General features: G+C 48.2%; 2 protein-coding genes across 5 annotated transcripts; one reads left to right on the top strand and one right to left on the bottom strand.

Annotated features, from left to right (window-relative positions):
• Nucleotides 1–7: 7 nt before the first annotated feature.
• On the bottom strand, nt 8–6,819 carry LOC306807084 (uromodulin-like). 3 transcript variants are annotated; one of them, XM_079316353.1, is made up of 10 exons: nt 6,708–6,819; nt 4,692–4,847; nt 3,773–3,839; nt 3,095–3,262; nt 2,316–2,521; nt 1,631–1,791; nt 1,189–1,434; nt 859–1,018; nt 445–589; nt 8–144 (listed from the first exon to the last, which is right to left on the bottom strand). In XM_079316353.1, exons 2-10 carry the CDS (start codon nt 4,692–4,694, stop codon nt 44–46), a joined length of 1,257 nt encoding a protein of 418 aa, XP_079172479.1. In that variant the 5' UTR covers nt 4,695–4,847; nt 6,708–6,819; the 3' UTR covers nt 8–43. The 3 variants fall into 3 exon arrangements, with proteins under 3 accessions (XP_079172479.1, XP_079172480.1, XP_079172478.1); XM_079316354.1 differs by lacking the exon at nt 6,708–6,819 and adding an exon at nt 6,230–6,248; XM_079316352.1 differs by lacking the exon at nt 6,708–6,819 and having other exon boundaries at nt 4,692–5,850.
• A 40-nt stretch (nt 6,820–6,859) lies between these two features.
• DRC7 (dynein regulatory complex subunit 7) lies at nt 6,860–19,269 on the top strand. 2 transcript variants are annotated; one of them, XM_079316344.1, is made up of 15 exons: nt 6,860–7,018; nt 7,413–7,587; nt 8,239–8,364; nt 9,479–9,673; nt 9,979–10,122; nt 10,439–10,657; nt 11,358–11,468; nt 12,239–12,314; nt 12,811–12,939; nt 13,759–13,887; nt 14,361–14,587; nt 15,460–15,675; nt 16,785–16,895; nt 17,974–18,075; nt 18,775–19,269. In XM_079316344.1, the coding sequence occupies exons 1-15, from the start codon at nt 6,897–6,899 to the stop codon at nt 18,886–18,888; spliced, it is 2,196 nt and encodes a 731-aa protein (XP_079172470.1). In that variant the 5' UTR covers nt 6,860–6,896; the 3' UTR covers nt 18,889–19,269. The 2 variants fall into 2 exon arrangements, with proteins under 2 accessions (XP_079172470.1, XP_079172471.1); XM_079316345.1 differs by having other exon boundaries at nt 6,926–7,074.
• Nucleotides 19,270–20,418: the final 1,149 nt, after the last annotated feature.

Below are 20,418 nucleotides of genomic sequence, written 5' to 3'. Positions count from 1 at the left end.
AGCCTCTCTGCTCCTGTGAGGTTTATTGGGACCCAGCTGTTTCCTAGAGCCCTCGGCGCCCCACGCTGACGGCCGCAGCAGCCACAGTGAGCACAGCGAGCACACACAGCACAGTGAGAGCCCTGGAGAGCCACGGGCTGGGTCCTGCCAAAGAGGAGAGAGCTTGGTTGTGCATCTGGCTCCCCTGGGCCAGCTCTGAGCCCTGGAGAGGCATCTCCTGGCTGGGGATAGATTCAGGGAGTCATCCCCTGTGATGGATGCCACAGGAGCTGGGGGTGCTTTGGGATGCTGAGGCACTAACAGGGTTTGGTCACCTCAAACGGCTCCACCCAGCCCTGCTGCCTACAGCTCAGCATGCATGCCTGCCCTGAGCCATGCTGTAGGTGGGCTTGCCCTCAGCCCTGCTCCTGGGCTGCTGCTTGGACTCCTGTGCTCAGGACATACCCTCTGGGTCCTGCTGGTCAGTGCTGGAAGGACGGGTCTCTGCTCCCGAGGAAGGAGCAGCCAGCAGGAGGATGGGCCCATAGGATACAATCCTATTGTAGTCATCTGTCAGTGCCCTCCTGCTCCTCCAGTGACTGGGGCATTGCTGTCAACAAAGGCAAAGGAAGGGTGATGGGAGGGCAGGGAAGAAGCACCCTGCACCTGGGCCATCCTGTAGATCTCCCTTCTTTTCCCAGGGAAGAGGGAAAGGAGGTCTCTGGTGGTTCATGCTCTTGTACCTTTGGTTCAGGGCACTGGGCTGAGCTCCTGATTTATGAGGTATTAACTTTGTGAGGCCCCCAAAACCAGAGAAGAGCCAGTGAAGGGAGGTCCCACACCCACCCAGGGCACAGTGCAGACCAGCAGGGAGCTCACCTTGGCACAGGGCTCTGGGCTGTCAGGAAGACAGAGCTGGACACGGCAGTGCAGGAACACCTCGGGGTAACCAACAAACTGAAACATCTGGAAGCTGAACTTGGCAGCAGTGCTCTCTCCAATGGCATTCAGATAGGTCACTGTCTCGTCATGGGGACACCTGGGACATGAGGGCTGGATCAGTGGGTGGCAGGTGAGGTGGAGCATCCCAGCCTGGGATACCACATCCCACAGGGACCCACAGGTTAAACTGAGCAGGCCTGTTTCTGTGTCAGTCCTTGTCACACTGGGGTGCAAGGACATTGGATGTGCTGGGGACACTGCACTCACCCCTGCTCGATGAGCTTGTGCTGCATGTCCTGGTGTGGATCCATGCTTGGTGTGGCCCAGCAGTCCAAAACACTCAGCAGGAAGTACTTGAGCTGGTGCTGCCCTTCTATCTTCAGCAGGACATAGAGTGTGTCCGTGAGGGGGACAGCCACACTGGACAGCTGATAAGGCTCGAGGTAGGATGGGGACTTGTACAATCTCATGCTGACATTGAAGTGTCCTTCTCTGACCACAAACTGTACCAGCCTGAGAGGAGAGAATGAGAGCTCACAGACTGAACAAGGAGGTGGAAAGGACATAGCACAGGTGAAGTCACCACTGTCTGGCATTGCTCTCAGAGCTCTCAAGGGCTCCCAGAGCCTTTGCAAATTCTCTCACTGAATCTACTTTTCTCCAAGCTGAAAGACACCCTGTCAGCAGCAAGGTGAAATGGGACACTCACTTGTCAACAGCAGTGAGAGAGAAGGGCAGTCTCACAATCTGCTCGTAGGCGTAGATGCAGGAGAAGTGCACCTCCAGCTGAAAGCTGCGGGAGATCATGGCCCTGCCAGCCTCCTGCTCTGACTCCAGGACGTTGGAGTACGAGACATGGGAGCTGTTTTGCTGGAACAACACAGAAATCAAATCAGATCATGACTAAAACTGTACACAGAGCTGCAAGCTCAGAAGGCACAACTCAAATATAGCTGCTCCTGGCTGGATATCTGCCGGGCTTTCAGCTTGTGTCTGGGGGATGCTGGGTCAGTACAGTGAGCACAGGTGAGCACAGGGCTCCTCTGTGCAATGCAGAGCTGGAGCACCATTTCATCTGCACCCCTCCTGCTCCATGAAGCAAGTCAGGGACCAAAGGGACAGGGCTGCAGAGTTCAGAGGAAGTCTCCAGAAAGTGGAGGGCTGTTACCAGACCTCAATTAGACCTCCAAGCTCTGCTAAATATGACAAAATTTGCTGCCAGCAGGGGTTTGGCAGAGGCAGAAGAGCTTTCTGACATCCTCAAGGAAGACTGTCAAGGGGAATTGAGAACTTTTCAGCACCCAGATATAAAAGCAAAGCCTTTGGGGTTGCCCTTTGAAGTCCCATCTCACCATGTCTGCTCCCCTCCTGGCTTTGGAGCTGTGGATCCTCACCTGGATTACTGATCCACAGGCAGTGTGGTTTTCACCTGTGAGAGTGGCTGCAAAAAACAGCTCACCCTCTTCTTCCTTCTCTGAGACCTTGCATGCCTTGTTCTTCAAGTGGACAAGCTCCAGTGGGATTTTCAAGAGCTCAAATACTTCCTTCCTCACCATCATCTTCATGTGCTCTTCCTCGCAGGCCAACTTCAGCACCACATCTGGGGGAAAAAGCCATCTGCCATGGCAATAAGGGAGAGGCCTGAAGGAGCCCTAGGCCAGCTGCAGGGTGGCACAGTCCCACTGAGCTCAGCAGCCTTGGTGCAGGCTGCACTAGGGCTCTTCAGACACCCTGGGCAAAAGACAGTCTGGTCCCTTTTGAGGGCTGTTCACACAGCCCCCACAGTCTGTCTAGGGCACCAGAGGCACAGGGATCCTGTCCTTCAGAGGAAGGAGACACAGTTTTTGGGCAGTGTCTGGAAAGGGCTTCACTGTATCTGTGCCAGGGTACTTGTGCTTGTTCTGAAATTGTGAGACAGCTGTGCCCTGCAGCATGCCCTGGGCACAGCCGAGGAATTAAGGCTTTTGGGGAGGAAGAAAATGGGTTGTGGCTGGGTCTTGTGCCAGCATGTAGCCACGATAGGGTGGTAGTGGTGCAGAATGCACCTGAACCAGGAGCTGGGATGTGCTCCAGGAGTGGAGAGCAATGGTAACACCAGTGCACTGTGCCCATCACCCTTCCCTCTGGTGCCCATGGACAGACTGGGGAGGCTCACCTGCATTCCCAGCCCTACCTTGGCAGAATTCCCCTGTGAAGCCTGGCTTGCAGCTGCAGACTGGTCTGTCCACTGTCACCTGGCACTGCCCCTGGTGCTGGCAGGGGTTTGGCAGGCAGGCATCTGGGCTCCTCTGGACACGGAGGGCAAGCCCTGGCCTCAGGCCATGGCTGCTCACCAGCTCATCTGCAGCAAAGGCAAGGCAAGAAAGATGAAATGCAGCTAGAATATCTCCTTGATGAGAGATGTGAGAACTCACCCCACTGCAGGAAGCTCTGCACAGCTCTCAAGGGCTGAGATCCTCACCTAGAGCCAGAGCAGACACATCTGAGGAAGAACCTGCAGCCTCATCTTGGTGGGAGGCTGTGAGACCTCCTCAGCCTGGCTGCAATCTGGACCAGAGCTGTGGGGCCTGTCACTGCCACCAAGGAGCACGGTGGCACATTGCAGCACCTGTGCTTGTTTCTATGGGTTACACACCCTTCATGGCTGGGTGGGCAGCCTGCAGTTTCTGCCTCTTCTGCTGCCTCCTGGACCCCAGTTCCTGCCTCACTCAACCCTATTTTCTTGTTCCTCCTGGGCAGCCTTCAGCAGTGCCCTGAATGAGGAGCTTGAACATGGATCAGGTCAAGGTTTCCTTTCCTTTCCATAGTACCCATCCATGACCCAGCAGAGACAGAGCACAGGGAGACTCACTCTTGTTGCCTTCACAGCCAGTCAGGCAGAGCAGAGAGAGCAGCAGCAAACATCTCACGAGCCTTTCCTGGAAGAACAAGCAGGCTCTGGATAACTTGGATTGTTATCATGCTCACTGGAGATGGTGGCAGTCATTCAGAAAGGCTGAATCCTCAAGCATGTGTGCAATCATTTCTATACTGTATTTCCTAGATTCCATGGCCCAAAGTCATTTCCCACCCCAAACAGCCAGATCAGCCTTCCCCCACCAGATTAACACAAGGATCAAACATTATCCTGAATTTAGGTAGCTGTTTCAGAAAGGTGAGAGAAACCAGCCCTGGGACCCACAGAGATGTGTTGACAGTGATAAAGTCACATTTCAGTGGCAATTTGAGTAAAACTGCACAGCTGAGGCATCAGTCTGGGCTCCCCAAAGAGGAAAGGAGTCACCCTCTTCCCACTATAGTTCTTTTGGAGAGTTAGGATTTGCAAAAGGATCCTCACTGTTCCAGTAAGTCAACAAAGAGACAAAGGGATAATAAAACAAACCCAAAGCCTTGAACGTGACTAAAATTAGTGTCAAAAGGACACAGTAAAAAGACACAGAGTAAGTCAACCTGTCCTGCTGGTACAGATAATGCATTTCTGTAGGGAAATTATTGCCACAGTGCTGGATTAGCCCTGGACACCAGATACTCCTTATCAGAGATGTAGATGCAAGTCAGCCAGGTGACTGAGCAATGATCTGTCGGTGCTCTAAGAGCAGGGCAAAGCCAGAGCCAAAATCTCCCTCACACAGCCCACCCACACCCCCCTCCACTGACCCTGAGCAGCTGTGACCACCAGACTGCTGGACAAGAAGAATTAATCCCCCGTCTGCCCCTTGCTCAGTGCAGCAATCCTGAGAGATCCCACACCTTGTTCTCCCCCCGTTTACCATTGCCAGGCTGCTCCCTGCTCCTCCATCCAGCGCTGTCCCGGCTCCTTCCCCTCAAGGGTGGCTCGGCACAGCCGGGGCTGCTCCGTGCCTCCCGCCCTGTGCCTTATATCACCCTCGGACAGCTCAGCCCTCTCCCCCACGCAAACACGCTGCCTTTGGGATTGCACAAGAGCCTGCTCAGCATCCCTTGGAAGCCGGGGAGGAAAGGACTCTGAAAGTCCATCCCCCGGCACGGGCAGCCCCTCCAAAGAGCCGACAGCTTGTGGGTGCTGACCCAACTCACAGCCCTGACAGGGTCCCGAGCAGGGACTATCAGCAAACCCCTCCGGAATGTGGGGTCTGTGCATCCAGCTGCTTTTGTGGTACCTGTTTTTGATGCAGCAATAACAACAGATACCACAGCGGAACAGGCGAAGGACAGATAACTCTGGGTGCTGAGTACACGCAGTTTTGGAGCCACAACATATATTTGCTTTATCTGGGTTTTTTTATTGACTTCCAACATTTACGAACCACTAAGAACTGGTGAGAGATGGAGGGTCCTACCCCACTTTGTTTCATAGGAAATCCAGATGTGAAGTGCAAGGATTGAGTCCAGTTCCTGGCCCCTGCACAGGACCACCCCAGCAGCCCCACCCTGGGCCTCTCAGAGCATTGTCCAAATATTCCTTGAACTCTGGCAAATTTGGGCCCCCCCATGACCATTTTCCTGGGGACCCTGTTCCAGTGCCCAACCACCCTTTGAGGAAAGAACCTTCTACTAAAACCCAACCTAAACTCCTGCCCCCTGCCCTCAATAAAGGTCATTTGGGCAACAGTAACCATCTGCAAACTGCATTAATCACTCAAAATGATTCTTCCTTAGACATTTTGGCTGCAGTCTGTGCATCCTCAGAGTTTTAATTGCTACGGTTGCCTTAACAGAATGCCTAATATGGACATACCTCCATCAATCCATATTTTTCTTAACCAAAACAACAACAAACCAGAAAAAAATGTTTATCATCTGATCCTGCTTACAGTCTAACGAAAAAATAAAAAGGAAAAATAAAGGGAAAAAGGACCACTAAAATATAAAAAGGAAAGGGGAAAAGAGTAAGAGAATTAAAAAGAAAAAGGAAATGGTAAAGGAGAAGAAAATAAGAAGAAAAAGAAAAGAAAATGGAAAATGCATGATTAAATCATTCTGCTTTAAATCCATTATGAATATTATGTTTTCTAAATAAGTTGTATCTACTGACAGCGTGCAAAACAAGGCTTTCACACAGCCCAACAGATTCTGCAAAGTCAGATTTCCTGCCTTTGTGTAATCAATTGCAGCCTATCCCTGAGACCAGACTTTTTGACTTCTGCCATTTCTTATCTACCAAGAGCAGATGGTTTTCTATGGGACTTGACAAATTGTCTAGAGACTTCACCAGAGTCATCCAGTGGTCCCACGGATCACCACTGCTTACCTGGCAGAATTCTGACAGCAGAAAAATAACAATTATTGATGACTACAAGGAAATATGCTATAAAAGGGAGCTGCAAACCAAAGTTCGGTGGAGCATGGAGTGGGCAGTGGCCCCCACGCATCCCCAGCGCGCTGCTCGCTCTGTCTATATAAAATAAATTTAGATTATAAAATCTAATTTTGTTGAATGTCGAGACTTTGTTTGTCATTTATAAGGGGTGTGTCGGTGAGGCCGGGCAGCCGCAGGTGCCGGGAGGCCGCGTTGCCATGGCGAGCGCTGCGGGCCCGGGAGCCGCGGTGAGGGACGGCGGGCGGGGCGGGAGCGGGGCGGCACTCGGGCTGACCCCGCTGTGTGCCCCGCTCGGGGTCAGCCTGACCGCAGGGACGGGCACAAACAGCCCCGTGTGCCGCCGGCGATGGAGCCAGGCGCTGCCCTTGGGCTGCCCGCTGCCTCCAAGGCCCCGGGGCGGCCGCGGGCCGGGCGCGGTGCCCGGCGCGGTGATGCGGGAGGGAGGGAGGGCACGGGGCTCGCAGTGTGGGGATGTGCAGTGCTCTACTGAGCCAGGCTCTGCCTGCTCTGCCACGCTCAGGAACGTGGAATCACTTATTTGCCACTTTACTCTCGTGGTCCTGGCTGCCTCAGCCACGCTCATGTACCAAACCACTGCGGCCGCAGTGTGAGGGTTTCTCTGTTCCTGTGTAGCTGAATTCACCCTGGTGTGTGCATTCCTGTGGTGCCAGGCAGAATGGAGGCCCTGGAGGAGAGAGAGGAAGTGGAGGACACAGAAGAAGATGTGATCTCTATGAATATCAGCGATTCCCTCGATGACCTGGGTGAAGTTGTGGAGGAACTCTCAAGTGGTGAACCGTAAGTCTCTGCCCATGGCCGGGATGAGCAGAGATGTTCCCTTTGGGCCCCACAGGGTGACTGCACACGTGTGGGTGGCACATGTGGTCCCCTTGCACGGTGTTGGGAGTGAGGGAGTTTCTTGTGCCTGACGAGTTTGTCCAAGAGTGTGCGTGTGCAAGTAAGACAAGGTAACTCATTTGACTGTACATCCATTAATCACTGTTTAAAGTCCCCCAAGACTCTGGTTAGATGTCAGAGGTGTTTGGCTATGTCAAAATCATACCCTTGGATACAGCTGCCATTTTTTACCTGTGAAACAGGGAAGTCCTGCCATGTTTTGATATTATGTCATCCTGCCTGTATTGCTTCTGGCTTATTACTTGTGTCTCTCTGCTTCCTCCTGCCATATAAGTGATTTTGACTGGAGCTCCATTGAGACATCCCACTTACCATCTTCGTACAAGACAAATTCCCAGCAGGAAAAGGAACTTCTGCAGCTCGCTGACCATTTCTTGCAGCAGTACACTCACCTGTGCCCTGACCGCAAGCCACTCTTCATCCACCCGCTCAACGAGTGTGGTGTGCAGGTATGGGGTCTGTGGGGCTGGGCCACAGCACAGGCAGCACTTGCCTTCCACTCTGCCCAATGTGAAAGAACAGCAGCCCCTCCTGCCCTCCCTCCTGGCTAAAGGGAATGGGAAGCTGCTGGCTGAACCCACAGCCCCTCAACGGGCACACAGAATCCCAGGAATGCTTTATCTGTCCAAATCCATGAGCCATATAAACACTGGTGTTGCCATGTGGGCTGCAGCGTGGTGCTTAGGAAACAGGAGAGACCTGAAACATAAAGGGAAGGAAAAGAAACACATGAAATAGATAAGGCTCAGCCACAGACAGGGAGTATGTATCCAGAATTAGGTGTTACTCTGAACTTCACAGAAGTTACAGGAAGAATTTGTTGTATTATTACCATAGAAGGCAAAAAAATTAAAAAATAAAAAAAAGTTTGCTATTTATATCTGAGAAGGTAAATTGATGCTATTTATATGCAAGAAAGGGGGTAATGGTGCTATTGATGTATTTTGCTATTTATATGTGAGAGAAGGAGTAATGGTGCTATTGATGCTAAAGATCTTGAATTTGATCAGCAACATCCAGGGGTGGTCTTAGGATGGCTTTGGACAGGAGACTCTGCCAAGGGCCTGTTGGCTAACCAAACTCCTCTTGTTGCCCTACAGAAGTTTGTGAGCACAACAGTGAGGCCAACCCTGCTGCCTTTCCCAGACCTGTACTACTGGCCAGGCTGTGCCAGCTTTGTCTGTGATTACCTCATCATGGAGCCCCTCAAGTGCCCCATCACACCGGTAAGAAAGGGGCTGCAGCCCCAACAGAGACATTACAGAGGTGACAGAAGGGCCTTTCAGCAGGACATAGTTGAGGTTACAAAGGTCTTTGACACTTCCACCATCCCTTCACTATTTAGGCAACTCCATGATTTTCCCAGACCCCGTTCATTCTGTTGGACCCACAGTCCCAGTGCATGTTCAGTGTGGTACCTTTTAAGTAATAAAGCACCATTTCTTCAAGAGCAGACTCTGCTTTCAGTCAGCCCAGATGAGCAGCTGGAGCACTGTGGGAGGCAATGGCTGACAAGCTTCCCCTCTGAAAAGCAAGACACCTTGGAACAGAGGAGCACATAAACCCTAGGGGATGATACTTGGCCTCAAGTGACCTGTTCTTAGGGACTTTCAGACATTTCTATTCCCATATCTGGGGATAATTTGGGATGGCTGAAGGGAGATTTCTAGGTTAGCAAAAAGGGATGGTGCCAGAGATGGGGCAAGTTCTTGATGAGAAGATACCAGCAAGGATTGCAGAGTGACCTAAACAATCTATGCCAGCCACAGGGTGTCCCAAGAGTCCCAAGGTCTCAAGAGGAGCTCTGGCCCTTTGTGACCACACCAAAAGTATCTCTATTTAGCAGATGAAAACTGCTTTGATCACCTTAGGTGATGTCTGGGAACTGAGTGGGAGTAAAACCTCTCTGTTTGCAGTATGTGTGTACTGATACTTTTTATTGCTCACCAGTGGGGACCAGAAGGAAATATGTTTCCTCCTGTGATCTGTAATTTAGCTTATGCATGTTTTCCTGGAAGTATTGTAGACAGAACAGCAGGAGATAGAGGGAAATCCCATTCCAGGATTGTGATTAGTGTTAGATTTTCAGCAGTTTGATGAGTTTGTCATGTTCTTCCCTTCCTGTGGTTAACCTTCACGAGGTTTGGGGTCAGAGTTTCCCCAGATCACTTTGGAGGGGAGTTTTAGAGTCTGTGGCCTTTAAAGGAATGTTATATACCAGATTCCCTAAGGGTACAGAGCCCAGGGATGTGGGCAATGCCTCTCTCTCCTGCTCTCTGCCTGGTGCCTGTTTCAGCCTCACAAGACAAGCACTGTGAACATGCATCTCTCTCTTTCAAGCCCAGTTCACTCTATTCCCCAACCACCATTCTGAAATACCAGCGAGGGAACTGCTTTGACTTCAGTGTGCTGCTGTGCTCCCTGCTGATTGGGGCTGGCTATGATGCCTACTGTGTACATGGATATGCCACCCTCGAGATGTGCTCCCTGGACCAGACTCAGGAGCTGTGCCCACTGCTCAGGAAACCCCCAGAGGTGAGACCTGCAGTGAGGAACCCAGCACACATGCTCAGCCTTTCACGTCCAGTGAGCTGAGCTAGGGGGAACAGTTTCAGGTTCACACTGGGTTTCAGTCTGTACCAGGGACTTCAGCAAAGGAATCTTTTGAGGGATTTTCCACAGCCCCTTACAAGGCCTTTTTGGCTTCACTGAATTTCTGCTCACCAGGTGCAATATTGCAAACTGCCAAGTGTTGTGAACTGAGAGCTACCTGAAAGCCATACATTTACTTTATTCTCTTGACCTCTGCTGGGTTTAACAATAATACCCTACTTTTGCAGGTGCCAGAAGAGGAAGATCCCAACAAGTATAGAATTAAGTACCCTTTAGAACCACAAAGCAAGTTCGAGCTTCAGCAGAAGGCCAAGGAGAAAGAAGAAACTGAACCTGTACAAGAGGAGGAAATAGAAGAGGAGGTGGTCACGGTGAGTTAGCAAGGCCCACCTTCCTGTGAGCTGAGAGGAAGAAGAGCTGAGACACAGCTGGCCAAAGAGAGGAGCTCACACCCTCCTCTGTGAAGTATGACATGACCTTGATCATAGCCATGTGCACCTGGCCTCCAGGAGCACAGTGTGTGCTGGCACAGAAACATGTGCTGTGTATGTACTACCTCACTCTTAAAGAGCATCAAGAGCCTGGAGTTCTTTAGAAGTGGGCAGAGGAAAGGATAAGATTGCCCTTGGTTGGGAATAAAGTGTCAAAAAAATGGCAATAATTGCTGCTCTGTCCTCTGTGCTGCAGGAGGTGGCAATGCCCAAGCGAGACCCTTTGCACGGTTTGCGGGTGCACGCGTGGGTTCTGGTTCTGCCTGGGAAGAGGAAGGTTCCCGAGACCTTCTTCATCAACCCGTTCACAGGAAATCACCACAGCACCACAGATGAGTGCTTCCTTGGGATTGAGAGCATCTGGAACCACAGGAACTACTGGGTGAACATGCAGGACTGCAGCAAAGGCTGCAAGGTAGGGAGCCCTTGGCACCCTGGGCACGTGAAGGACAGCTGGGAAATCTCCTGGGGAAATCCAAGACCAGTAGTGGTCCAGTTTCCACTTAACCATTCCTTGTGTTGTTTTTGGTCATGTTGCTCTGATTACATAGACTATGGAACTATTCCAGGGCATCCTAGACTCTGAGCTAGCAAATACAGATCACATCTATCTCTACAGTGCAAGAGTTTCAGTTTTTAAGGCTGGCTAAGCATTCCTTCCCTCAAACAACAGCTTTTGAGGCAGAGGATGTTTTGGGTCTGTCAGGCATAGCTCAAGGCAGGTAAGATCTTGATTAGGCTCCTTCCACACCTCAGCTATTCCCCAGCAGACACAATGTCTGGGAGTTGAGGGTCTGAGTGAGATCAGTTTGCCCTTGGGGTTATACTTGCCCTGAGGAGAGAGGCAGAAGCATTTCCAGTCACTTCCTCTCATTTGAGGAAGAGGCACCATGAGGAAGGGGTTCTGCAGCCTCTAGGCACAGGGACAGTCTTTGGGGTCCCACCAGCCAGCTCAGTGAGCTCACATCACTGAGGTCCAGATCTCTAGAGTTCCTAAAGTGTCTGACACCCAGGCAGGTCCAGAGCACCACAGACATGTTGATGCAGTGGTCAAGTTTAGTGTCAGGCCCTTGACAATGCCCTGTAGTTAAAACAGCTTTTCCTGTATGCCCTAGGATCTCAGCTTTGACTTGAGTGATTCTATCTGCTGGGAAATAATGTTTTCAGAGAGCCATGAGCCCTCTCAGTCACCCACAGAGTCACCCAAGAAAGACACGGATGACACGGTGAGTGACCCAAGTGATGCTCTTGAGCCATGGGGACCTGTATGGAACCAGTGTGTCCATAGGCCTGTGAATATCTGCCTGCCTGCTGCCCTCTCCAGGTCAGATCCCTTCTACTCTGGCCAGGTTTAGATTCCTTCTCAATCTAGAAGAGTTCTGTGCTTTCTGAACAGGACCCCAAGTGGTACTTCAGGTGTCATAAGTGGCTAGGGATCTCTGTAAGTCTCCAGTGCATTGGCCTTGGGGGTGAAATAATTTTAAAAAATAAAATACAGAATGAGATTTTTGTGTACATTCTTTCTATGCTGGTCACCTTCCCCTCCTAGCTGCAAGATGGATCTGCCAACCAAATGCAGAAATAATGTGTGTATTCTAACACACAAAAAATGCTGTGTACTAGAGGCAAAAAATTGTTGTCCTGTTGGGAAAAGACAGCATGATAAAACAGGTATTGCACCCATACATCAGGACAGAAGAATGCAAATAATAATTCCCTCCTGCTATTTACTCTTCTCACTGTCCATAATTGGGGAGCAAAGAGTCCTCCAGGGTCTACATAAAATAATCTGGTCATTTTGGTGACTGCCACATTTATTGCCTGCCAGCATGAGCAGTAGACAGCAGAAGATAATTGCATCAGGCTCGAGTAGGGATGTGCTGTCATAACTGCTCACATGAGCTGAGCTCTGATCACTGTGGTTCACCAGGACCAAAATGCCTCCTGGCACAGTAAGAGATGCTGCCAAAACCACAAATCTCTGCTTCTGTTTCAGCCGGAAAAGGGGGAAGTAGACATGAGCTTTGAGATGCCACTATCATGGGTAACCCGAATTAGGGTCTCTTGCAGAGGTAGGTATTCTTTTTTTGCCTTTTGCTTGCCCCCAGCTGACCTTTCAGGGGATTTGGGACATTTGTTTGTCTCACTGGGTTCTCTCTTCAGGGTGGTCAAACAGTATCAGTGAAGTACAATAGATGAAGGCCACAACAGCTATTGGTTCAAGTGGCTGCCTCAGAGCTGCACTGTCTCATTCCTCACAGGCACACACCCCACACTGTGTTTTCCTGCCAGCTGGGAATTTTGCCTGGGATGGTCTTTCTGTTACTGCTATGCATAAGGAACTGCCCCTGCATTATCAAATACCTGTTTGGGGAGAGAAAAAAGTTATTATACTATTATAATATTAAAGACCAACAGGCAGGGTCTGACCAGCTTTATTGCCAGCAGAATATAATAAATAAATGTATGATGTATCTTAGACCATATTTTTTTCCCTCTTAAATTCTCTTTTTTTTGGGCTGAGTACAGAGGAGTCAATTTGTCTGACATCTCTCCTGTCCACTGCAGAATATGAGAATCCCTTTTCCCAGGGGAAGAAGGTGATCCTGTACGATAAAGCAAAACTGGAGAAATGGGCGGCGTACGCGAATGGAGATGGGCTGGTGGAACGCCTCACTGTCTATGCAGACACAGAGCGTAAGAGTGAATGAACACACTCCACACACTGAGCAAACAGCCTGGGGCATGCTGATGGAAAGGGGGAGGTGGTCCCCTTCCTGCCAGAGTCTATCTTGTGCTTTCTCATTTTCCTTTCACCTTTGTGGGGGAATTATTCACAACAGCCTCAAACTCTTCATCACACTTAGTCTGTCGAGCCCTGGAACTTCCCAGCATTGCTAGGGGTTTTCACAAGAGTTTGAATCTGTTTTACACACCAGTGAAACTGTTCAGTGTCACAGGTCAGCTGCTTGGATTTTCAGTCTTCAGATAAAAGGAAGGCTGGTTTGATTTGATCCAATAGTATCACTATCCTCATTTCCTCATTGGTGTCAAAAGGGGCCATAGAAAAGGGGAGCTACAGCCTGAGGATATCTCTGTACTTGAAAACATTATTTTTTAGCAGCTGGTCCAAGAAACCATACAGATTCCTAACTGGACATATAGTGTAATGCCCTCAGCCTTCTTGGATAGTGTGATGCTCCAATCTCCTGACACCATCATTAAGGATTTGGGATGGAATTTCTCTTGCCTGTCCATAGCCCTTTGCTGTGCTGTGTTCTATTCCTGAGCTCATTATTCTAGTTCTGGCTGATGGAGAAGAATAGACACTCTTAGGGTATAATTCATCTACTCAAATGTGGATTAGGATTCACATACAAAATTCCCCTGTGCACAGGAGCAGTTCCAGTGGCTGTACTGAGGCTGTATCAGGAGCACAGGGTGCTGGCACAGACACTGAGAGCTAATCAGAATTTTGCCACCTCCAAAGTTACAAAATGACTTGTCTCCTGCCAGGAACTGAAGAACTGGAGGTGAAGGAATGGTTCAAACACCGAGAAGACCTGTTGTATCTGAGAGAAGTGAATAAACAAACAGAGCTGATCACAGACCATTTCAGGCCGGGACACCCCCTCCTTCTTAAAGGTATTCCAGCTCATCTGGGCAGCCACTGCAGCTGATGGGATTTCACATGACTCCCTTCTAGCAGTGGCAAGAGCTCAAAGCTGAAAGGCAGGGGAGACAGGATACTTGTGAGATAAATTGCCTAGACAAATAAAATAGTCTCCAGTGAAGATTGGGTTGGTGGCTTGCAGTCCTGGACAGTGCTCCCCCAGCTATGTAGTTTTCTATGTATTAGAAAAATACACAGTTACCATGTGTGATACATTTCTACTTTTATCAGTGGAATTGATAGAAGCAGAAATTTTCTCTTTGAGATTATGTTTGTTCTCTCAGTGTTGTGCAGCTGGGGATAATTACTGCATCAGATCTAAAAATTCCTGCATCAGATCTAACATCAGTTGCTAAAGCTGAAGAAGATGAGCCCTCCCCTGGACATGCCTGTGCTCAGTGTATTACAGCTGCCAACTCTGAAAACATGTGTGATTTGTCCTTAGCTCACTCCTACACGTCACTGGAACCTGAGACTGGGCACACAGTGGAGTTTTATCACACAGCACGAGTTGATGGCCTCTGGAAACGTTTTGAAAATGCTACTGAGATGACAGAGTACTTCATGGGGCGGGAGGACTTCCTGCACATGCGGCACATAGAGTTTGGTGAAAGAGAAAAGGAAATGGAAAACGCTGGCATCACAGCTGATGCTAACCCCCGGCCTATAGTGGTATGGAACAGAAAAATATGTGTCACTGTGGTATTTAAACTATGCAAAACATACTGCCTGGGGCTTCAGTTCATTTTCAGCAGGCATGGCTGAGGCAAAACTCCAGATGAGACATCCCTGCATTGTTCAGCTGCTGTGTCTCACAGTTGCTTGCCTGACAGAGAGCTGGTGTGACCAGTTGTCAGGAACTGCATTGAGAAGCTAGAGTTAAACTAGAAAACTAAGGCTTGGAAATTGCATGTCAGAGGAAAGAAAACAAAAAAATGACTGTGATTTTGGAAAAAAATTTTCTCAAGAATCAAAACTAGAAAAAAGATTTTGTGTGCTGAGCCCAAACTAATATCATTTTAGGTTCCTGATGAATTTTGTCCCATCACTTTGATTTGTTGCAGGTGGATAATCTACCTCTTCCTCTTGTCAGGTCTGGTTTGCAGAACAGGAGGAGGAGGAAATCTGACACCTGGCAGTGTGGGTCAGACACTTCACTTGCCAAGACAGAGCCATGCAGTGGCCTGTCTTTTGGCTAGCACCAAACATGCTACCTTTTCCTCCCCTGTGTTGGGAAATGTGGGAAACTTCTCCAAAATACCTTGCTTCCTGCAGTTCCCTCAGGCAGGGATGCATCCCAAGCTATAAATTGGAGTTTGGAAAGCATGCTCTGCTCTGCAAATAGGAAACTTCTGTATTGCTTTAAGCAGCTTTGTGGTTGGGTATTTTTAAGGCATAGGCAAAAAGAGTAGGACCATTGGCCAAGAGATGCAAGTCCAAGCAGAAAAACACACTTTTTACCTTAGGGTTTTACCCAAATCTGTAAATTTGCCAGTTTTGTGTTGTCTAAGTTGCTTCTGTATCTTTTTCTCACTCTCCATTAGCAAATCAAGGAGTACTTCCACAGAAATCCAGAAAAGCCTGCTGATGAAGATATAGAGGAACGTGTCTTTATGGTCATAGATGATATCATCCAGCTGACATATCACCTCGAGCTTCATGACACCATTGCCTCAAAGGTGGTTTTCTGCAGAGTAATAGGGAGGGAGAAGAAAGAAGATGAAATCTTCCTGAGCAGAGAAAACACTGTCAAATATGAGGTATGAAGACCACAAGACACAAAGGTGTAATGTCAGTGAAAAAACTACAAACATGACACATTCCATGCTGCCCCTGTACTCCACCTGCACACCTCCAGGCTGACACCACCAACGGCCCAGGAGATGCCATGCTGGGAGTGACTGGGAGTGCATGACATGAGCAGACATTAGGCCTGCTCTAGCCATGCCTGAGGTCATCTTCTCAGATCTGGTCATCAGGCAGACTCCACATCCCCTGAGATCCTGCAAAATGCAGGTTCAGCAGCTGTTGGGCTCAGTTCTGCAGGTTCATGGCAGAGAAGCTGAAATTTCCTCTGTTGTTCTCTCAGAAGAGAGAGAACAGAGCAGCAAAGGCAAACACTCTTTGTTCTGGTTCTGTTTCTGCCATGAACTTCTTGGGTCCTATCATTCCTTACATCTCCCAGTGTTTACTCTGCACATGCAGAGCAAGATGCTGAGGCAGATAGATATAGATAGATAGATAGATAGATAGATAGATAGATAGATAGATAGATAGATAGATAGATAGATAGAGAGATAGCCTTAAATAAAAGCTATTCCAAGAGAAGTGAAGTGCTGCCATTAAACTAAATGATCTCATCAGGGGTGAGGGGTCACCCCACTAACAGCATCAGTGCGAGTCTGTAACCAGAGGCAGGAGCCTGCCAGTAAATTCTGCACTGATGCTGCACAATTACACTTAAGAAAACCAAACTGAGATTACAAATAGGGAATTTTTTTTATGTTAAAGGCTTTTTCTAAATTTTTGTTTCCCACTGGGGGAAATACACAGAACACCATTGCTGGAATCTTTTATCTCTATTTCTATACATTCTTATTCATCTAATTTCATTCCAATTATAAAGCAGCAGCATCAGCAAAGTGCAAAACATGCCATTTGGCTCACATTACTGATGGATTCCAAATCAAAAGGAATCAAAACTCGTGCTGACCATGGTTTTGATGTTTCAATTATGGAAATTAGCGTTGCTTTCTTCAGTGGAAATCAGTGTTGCTGTAGCAGGATTGTGCCAGTTTGTGCTAGCAGACTGCCTGATCCCATGCACCCAGAGAGTGCTGCTGTTTTTCACTGACTTCTCTGCTTGCAGCCATGGTCCTCAGAGAAACACAAGAACATGCTCCATCTGTACGACTTGCTGTGGGAGCTGAGAGCAGAACAGAAGGAGCTGAAGCACCATGTCCGGGATGCTGAAGCAGAGGTAACAGGGAGGTGTCACAGTGTCTGAGCTGATCAGGTGTAGAAATAGTTTCAGCTGACTGGTTGCCAAAGCCTCCTCAGTATAAACTGTGATAAAAGTAAGACAGACTGGTCTCCATGCTGAATTAATATGTTTGCTACTCAGGCATTGTTCAGTGAAGATGTAGCTGTAATATATTTATGGAGAGTCACATACTTTCCTACTCTTGCTCTTAATCTTCCTTCCCTGTGAGGAAACGTTTCAGAGAGCAAATGACAATATATGAATTGTGGCATCTGGAACCTACCTGCCATTTGCCCAGGAATGAAGCCAAAATGAAAGGATTGTATGTAATGCTTTATCTAGGTGCTAGACATTGCCAGGAAACCCTATCTAAAATACTGAAGTGACTTGTTGTGTGTGCAGCTGTAGGGAAATACTTCATAAAACACTTTGCTTATACTGCTTATCACACTGACTGGTGTAACAGATCCATGTTCTTCCGATTACTTCATGATAAATATAATCATTCTGTCAGATGGAGGCACAGCTATTGAATTTCTTTTAATGGTTTTTTAAGGAAGAGAAATCCCTGAAGGAGCTACAGAAAGAACACTCAACTGCAAGAGCCCAGAATATTAGTAATAATTAAGAACAACTTTGCAAAAATCACATTTTTTCCATAGAAATTTGAATCTAGTTCACTGTGACCTCATGAACTACCTTGCCAAATTTCTCAATCTTGATGTATCAACAGACAAAATATCCCCATTGCTTGTGCTGCATATCCTATGTAAGACAAAGAATAAGAAGCTATCAGTGCAATTTCTAAAGTAGTGCCAAAACTGACTCTAGAAAAGCTTTCATATCAGTAATATCAGTAATTGCACTCAAGAATTTTATACACAGTAGCAATCTAAAATTAAGACTACTATCAGTTTGACCTATCAGCAGGACATGGACATATTTGCCCAGATCTACATTTAACCTTATTCTGCAATTCTTGTATGCAGCATCTGCTCTGTTAGCAGGTCAGGCATGTAAAGGTACAGTCATTTTGTGGGAAAGCTGAGGGGTCTTTCTTCTGATTTCTTGGAAGATGTTAAATATTTTGATGGTCCGTGAGGATGAAGAAGCCAATGTTAAATTGTCAGCTTCAATGTACAACACTGCAAAGAGAGGACAACAGCAAGAAGCCACGGTAGGTGAACTTCATTAATGTCAGCATTCAATACATGTACTCAAAGAAAGCCAGAGTCAGCTTTTTCTTTATCAGGAGTTATCTCTGAAGAGCTTTTAATATCATTAAAATATATTGGGACAAATCACAGTGTGGTGTAAGTCAGCACAGTTTCAATTGCCTTCTCAGGGAAATATAACATGGTCATGCTGTGGTCACCTTCTGAATTTCTGGAAAAACTTGCACCACCGAGAATGATTACTGTGTTATTTTGTTTAGTTAATAAAGAAAATAATTAAGAATGATTAGCTGATAATAGGGATTATGGGGGAGTATTTTAAAAGAGTCATAAATATGCCTGTATATATATAGATATATGTATTTTTATTTGTAATTAGCCTATGAGATCAAAGAACAAAATAGCCCCAGGGTCAAATTTAGTCCTTATCTCAATCAGAAATTATTTAATTCTCCAGGGCTTCTTGACTCTAGTGAGGCAAAACATTTGGATTTGCTGCATCTTCCTGCTCCACGTTTTGATTGCCCTTGTTTTCTTCTTAAGACCTCATCTCAAACTTTCTGGCCCCCCTCAAAAATAAATCAGCTCCAGCCTGTTGTTTCCTTCATCTCAGCTCAGTGAATTGAGTTGTGCTTTTGTGTGCCTTTGCTCTTCACCTTCCTCTCTATTTCTCTGACTTCTGTTTGCTTGTTCCCTCCCAGGAGCTGGAAGAGGAGCAGAAGAGCTCCCAGAGCTCCTTGGAGAAGGAGAGTCAGCACATCGGAGGGGAGGCTGAATCCATCGCCCATCGCACGGCAACCAACTCCACCATGTAGAGACTGGGAGTGGCTGCCTGAGCAGGGAGGATTGCAAGTCAGCCCCCAGGAAATGGCACTGAAGCTACTCTGAAATACTTCAGTCCACATCCCACTGTGGTTTGCCTCTGATATCCCCCTTCTTGTTCTAAGGAAAAGCAGTTGGCACAATAGAAAACATTCTCCTCAAGAGATGCTGCTCAGGAATCCTCACCCAGCTGGGCACCTCGGGTGTGACTGATTTCTTCATTCCTTTTCTGGAGCTGCCTGCAGTAAATCTTTCAATATCATCACATTTGTGGAGATTTTAATGGATTTGCACCATTCTGCACCTTTTCCTTTTCCCTATTTTGTTTTAAGGCCCATCTGCAGTTACATAAATTGTCTCCTCATGAAACTCCATCATGTTTGAGACTCGAGTCTGAATGAGACTTTAACCCCAAGGTCTGCTTTGGAAAGGGAGACAAACCATGCACAGTCTTTCAGGGTTTTACTTTTCCAAATCTGCTCCATGGCTGCTGGCAGCAGGAGTGGGATTATTTGGGAATACTCATTCTTTTCCAACATATTATTTTAACTAATTCATAAATCAGTTTTACATAAGCAAACAATTTGAACTGCTGAGTTCATAAATCTAACATTTCTTTGACCTCATCTAGAGCCCTGTAATGACAAAACATTGCCCCATGTAACACTGTGGGTATGAACTTATCAGACACCAGAATAAATTAATTTAAAAATCCTTTTACAGGCATTAGGGACACAGCAGCTGCCAAATCATCAGCAAATGCATTACAGAATCAGAACATTACAGGGCTGGAATGGCCCTTAAAGATCATTAGCCACAAGTCCCCTGGCCAGATTTCCCTGTAGTCCTCCAAGGCCACCTGTCCTTATTTTCACTTCCTGAGAGTTTATTTTCCTTTCTGAGAAATAAGTCTTCTACAGTAGTCGTTTTTTGTTGTTTTTTTTCCTCTGCTGCTCAGCAGTTCCTTATCCATCCACGAAGGCCTCCTGGCATTATTGCCGGATTTCCCTCTTGACGGCATGCATCGCTCCTGAGCTTGAAGGATACGATCCTTGAAATTCAGCCTGCATTCTTGGGTCATTATCAAGGAGTAGCATCAAATTAATTTGATTTTCCTCAGTTGATTGGAGTAATTGGTTTCAAAGACTGCGAGAAACACGCACAAGCGGCGCGGACCTCAGCCGGGCGGCGAGAGGCACAGAAGCCTCGCAGGAGTCGCGGTCCCACCGGGGCTGTGGCACCCGTGAACCGCCTAATGGGAGACGGCGGACCGTGAGCTACGAGACCCGGGAGAGCCCCCGGCCGCCCTCACGGAAGCTCCGGAGAGGCGGCAGGACCCGAAGCGGCTGCAGGGCAGGAGCAGCCCGGCCCCCGCCCCTCAGGGCGGCCCCGCAAAATGGCGGCCCCCATCCAGAGCGCCGTCTCCTCATTGGCCGCTCCTGCGCGGCTCCGCCAAGAAGCCGCTCTGCGAATGGCGGCCGCGCTGCCGTCGCCATCGCAACCACCCCGCCCTCGCTTCCTAT

Source organism: Erithacus rubecula, assembly GCF_903797595.1.
Source record: "Erithacus rubecula genome assembly, chromosome: 12".
Classification (NCBI taxonomy): domain Eukaryota; kingdom Metazoa; phylum Chordata; class Aves; order Passeriformes; family Muscicapidae; genus Erithacus; species Erithacus rubecula.
Note: the sequence above shows the minus strand (reverse complement) of the source record. Positions and strands in the feature narration are given on the sequence as shown.

Excerpts from the sequence above, each read along its gene's own strand:
- LOC306807084 (XM_079316353.1), bottom strand. Across the intron at positions 3,263-3,772 it reads TGGCTGTGAAGGCAACAAGA|ATGAGCTGGTGAGCAGCCAT; the intron begins GTGAGTCTCCCT and ends CCTTTGCTGCAG. Across the intron at positions 2,522-3,094 it reads CACAGGGGAATTCTGCCAAG|ATGTGGTGCTGAAGTTGGCC; the intron begins GTAGGGCTGGGA and ends TTTTTCCCCCAG.
- DRC7 (XM_079316344.1), top strand. The coding sequence starts at position 6,897 with ATGGAGGCCCTGGAGGAGAGAGAGGAAGTGGAGGACACAGAAGAAGAT. Across the intron at positions 9,674-9,978 it reads TGCTCAGGAAACCCCCAGAG|GTGCCAGAAGAGGAAGATCC; the intron begins GTGAGACCTGCA and ends CTACTTTTGCAG. Across the intron at positions 14,588-15,459 it reads CTAACCCCCGGCCTATAGTG|CAAATCAAGGAGTACTTCCA; the intron begins GTATGGAACAGA and ends ACTCTCCATTAG.